The sequence below is a fragment of the Acinonyx jubatus genome, chromosome D3, assembly GCF_027475565.1.
Source record: "Acinonyx jubatus isolate Ajub_Pintada_27869175 chromosome D3, VMU_Ajub_asm_v1.0, whole genome shotgun sequence".
Taxonomy (NCBI): domain Eukaryota; kingdom Metazoa; phylum Chordata; class Mammalia; order Carnivora; family Felidae; genus Acinonyx; species Acinonyx jubatus.
The window spans coordinates 16,482,712-16,486,355 of NC_069392.1; the positions used below are offsets into that span (position 1 = coordinate 16,482,712).

At 44.3% G+C, this 3,644-nt stretch overlaps 1 protein-coding gene across 1 annotated transcript in view; it reads left to right on the forward strand.

The window, feature by feature from the left end:
- The window catches only part of RNF10 (ring finger protein 10), a 34,047-nt gene extending 31,814 nt beyond the window's left edge, over window positions 1-2,233 (forward strand). Inside the window, exons 15-17 of the mRNA XM_027043962.2 lie at window positions 1,060-1,117; window positions 1,190-1,348; window positions 1,948-2,233. Of these exons, the coding sequence (XP_026899763.2) occupies window positions 1,060-1,117; window positions 1,190-1,348; window positions 1,948-2,024 (294 nt within the window). The 3' untranslated portion in view covers window positions 2,025-2,233. The remainder of the gene's footprint in view (window positions 1-1,059; window positions 1,118-1,189; window positions 1,349-1,947) is intronic.
- Window positions 2,234-3,644: the final 1,411 nt, after the last annotated feature.

Consider the following 3,644-nt stretch of genomic DNA (forward strand, 5'->3'; position numbering starts at 1 on the left):
GAAGAAAGGTTATTCAGTGAAATAAACCTCTGCCAACCCAACTCCATTTGAATAATATTGTACCTCACTTCGGGACACATACTTTAGGATGACGCATTCTTTTTTTTTTTAACTTTTTTTTTTTTTGAGACAGAGAGAGACAGAGCATGAACGGGGGAGGGGCAGAGAGAGAGGGAGACACAGAATCAGAAGCAGGCACCAGGCTCTGAGCCATCAGCCCAGAGCCTGACACGGGGCTCGAACTCCCGGACCGCGAGATCGTGACCTGAGCTGAAGTCGGACGTTTAACCGACTGAGCCACCCAGGCGCCCCTAGGATGACACATTCTTATTTGAATCTCATGGGGCTTGTCTCTTGGTAGTTTTCCAGGGATAAAATTCAGCCTGCTTTGAGTTGCATGACACGTGTGGCCCTCAATAATTAAGAAGCTGGCCTTAGCCACCTGAGATGAAAGAATTCCTCATTCAGGGGCAGGAGGGATGGTTCTGATTTTATTGTACGTGGAGGAATCTGGTCTATGATTGGATCTAAAAGTTAATAATTAAGGAGCTATTAGAAAAGCAGAGACTGAAGGGTAATGGCAGCTGTTGGAGCAGTTTTAGGATAAAATTAAATTGATTTTCTTGGCCTTAAGTAAGTGGAGTTCAATAACCAGGTGGTTCGTTTTGCTTATTCCAAGAGGTTTATATTTTAGGGGTCCCAAGAAGAGCAGGAAAAACTTACCAGAAGAAGGGAATGACACGAAGTCAGGATTCCCAGCTTGAGAGTCTGAGTAAGAACCTCTTGTGTAGTCAGTCCATGCACTGTTCTTTATCTGTTTCCTAAGGAACAACACAGGCTTTGGTTTCCCACCTTGGGGGTTTACTGCTAGTTCTCTTGGTCAGGATATAGAGGACATGACTGAAACAGTATGTTAAGGAGAGAAGTACTTGGAAAATCCTTTTTTCCAGAGGTGATAGTTCTTTGTGCCCTTAGCCAGTTAGTGTCAAGACACAAGTCTGGGAAAGAAATTGGATCAGTTGCTTACATTCTTCTCTCCCTTCTTTCCCACCTTGGCAGATGCTGAGAGTTGGAAAAGCAAAAGCAGATGTGTGGCCCAAAACTGCTCCAAAGAAAGGTGAGAATGGCCCTCTGGTGGAGGGGGAGTTTGGCTCCTTTCAGAAAGTAAATTAACACTGGTATTTTATAGATGAAAACAGCTTAGTTCCTCCTGCTCCTGTGGACAGCGATGGGGAGAGTGATAACTCAGACCGTGTTCCTGTGCCCAGTTTCCAAAATTCCTTCAGCCAAGCTATTGAAGCAGCCTTCATGAAACTGGACACACCAGCTACTTCAGATCCCCTCTCTGGTAAAGGCAAAGAAACGGAGTGCTCAGTACAGAGTTGTCATTCCCACCTGGATCCAGTGGTGGGCATCACTAATTAGTCAGGCACTTTTCTCTTGAGCCCCTAGGCTCACATGCTCATGTCAGCTAGGACGTTTTTGCCACCCCAAATTAATTACTGAGGCCCAGCTGTGAAATTCTGAAGAACTCTATATTTTTTCCCTCTAAGACGTAATGGAGAGTAGATTTTAGAATCCTGAGTTTGGTAGAAGGTGGCCAATAGGTGGAGAAGTCAGGCTTGAAGCCCACGCCACTCTGTAGTATTCAGTTAGACAAGATCACTAGCATTCGTGGTGTGCCTTTGCTGTGCCTACCTAGCCTTGTGCTCATTTTATTCTCCCAACAACCATATTAAAGGGGTAGGACTATGTTACAGATGAGGAAACGGGTCTAGGGATGTAAAGTGACTTGCCCAGATACCTGGAGTGTGCAAGGACTGGTATCTGGATCCAGGGGGTCTTCATCCTAGAACCTTAACTGCCACTCTGAGACTCTCGGGGACGAAACTGGCTGGGGTAAGGGGATGGCATTCTAAGCTAAGTTCTTTCTGTGTTTCCATTTAGAAGAGAAAGGAGGAAAGAAAAGAAAAAAACAGAAACAAAAGCTCCTGTTCAGCACCTCAGTCGTCCACACCAAGTGACACTACTGGCCCTGGCTACCTTCTCCATCTGGTTTTCTTTTTCCTGTGCTTTTGTTTTGCTGCTGTAATTTTTAAGTATTTGAGTTTGAACAGATTAGCTCTGGGGGGAGGGGGTTTCCACAGCGTGAGGGGGAACCAAGAAAATTTTAAATACAGTGTATTTTCCAGCTTCCCATCTTTACACCAAAATAAAGTATTGACACACAAGAGATCTCTCTTCCTGCCAAGATTTTTAGTTTGTTACCAGGTTAGTCTTTTTGCCCCATGTAATTAGTTTTTCTCAACCCAAATAAGTTTGAATTCCTTCAACATCCCGCAGAGCAGCCCAAACCAGAGTGTTCTAGCACTGTTCTACTGAGATGTCAGGGCATCATGGCTTCAACACACCTATCAGTGTGTCTTTTAAAAACAGTTGAATCTTTCGTTTAGTTCTCCTCTTGTTAAAGAAACCGAAGGATGGGAATAAAACAGACTTAGGATACCCAGCCTGAATTGCAGTTTTTCTTCTGAGAAATGGTCAGCTGTGGTGCCAGACCTGGGTTGCTTACATATGTGATGGAGGGTTTTACACCTCTTGAATGTGGCTTCTGTTTGTCAAGGAAATGTGTAATTGTCACTAAAGAAGGCCTGGAACCTGCCAACTTTTAGGTCAAGCCTGTTAAAAGTGACAGTGGCCTCAGTTGTAGGAGCGGCAGAGTAGGGCAGGTTTGAAAGCGGTGGGGGTACCCACTGCCTCCTTTTGTCTGAAGCAGTCTGTGCCTTGGTTTCAGCTGAATTTGAGTGATGTGAATTATTTTGCTGCTTAATAAAGTGACCTCTAGGTATAGTAGAATGTGAAGGCAAATAGTTGCAATAAATCACTTGCACAAGCAATGCGAACTTTCTGGTTTTTTAAAGTTCATTATAGGTTAGATAGACATACCTCTTAAATAGGTTAAGACTTTTTTTTTTCAAAGTTTATTCTGAGAGTGTGGGAGAGGGGAGAGAGAGGGAGAGAGAGAGAGAGAGAGAGAGAGAGAGAGAATCCCCCAAGCAGGCCCTGCACTGTCAGCACAGTACCTGACAGTGGGGGCCCGAACTCACGAACCCTGAGAACATGACTTGAAAAAAATCAAGAGTCAGATGGATGTTTAACTGACTGAGCCACCCAGGCTCCCCCTTAAATAGGTTAAAGTAACAACACTAGAAGTTTGAGCACTCTTATCATGGAGCAATGTCTCTCCTGGTGTCAGGCCCAAAGGGTTCTTGAGTTGGGCTTAGCTTTAACCCGTCATTCTTAAAAGGAAGAGGTTCAGAAATTCTGGAATAGGAACTCTCCTGGGTGGATGAGGGTGTTTCAGCCCTGAAAATGAGGGGACATGTTGAAACAAAAATTACAAATCCTTCTGTTAAATGTGTAAGGGACTCCGAATAACATGTTTTATTCAAAAAAACATCCTAGAAATGTCAGTAGGTAGTAGATCAAAACCTTCCTGCTTCTGTGAGTGTGGCAGGGTCACGGGTTTTCAGGTACCTGTCAGGTGAAAGACAGTAGGGAAGGGAGGAATTGCAGAAAACTACTGGAAGTTGGCAACTGCTGCTTGGCTTTGTAGTGATGTCAGGCAAGGCTAGGTTTTGTTC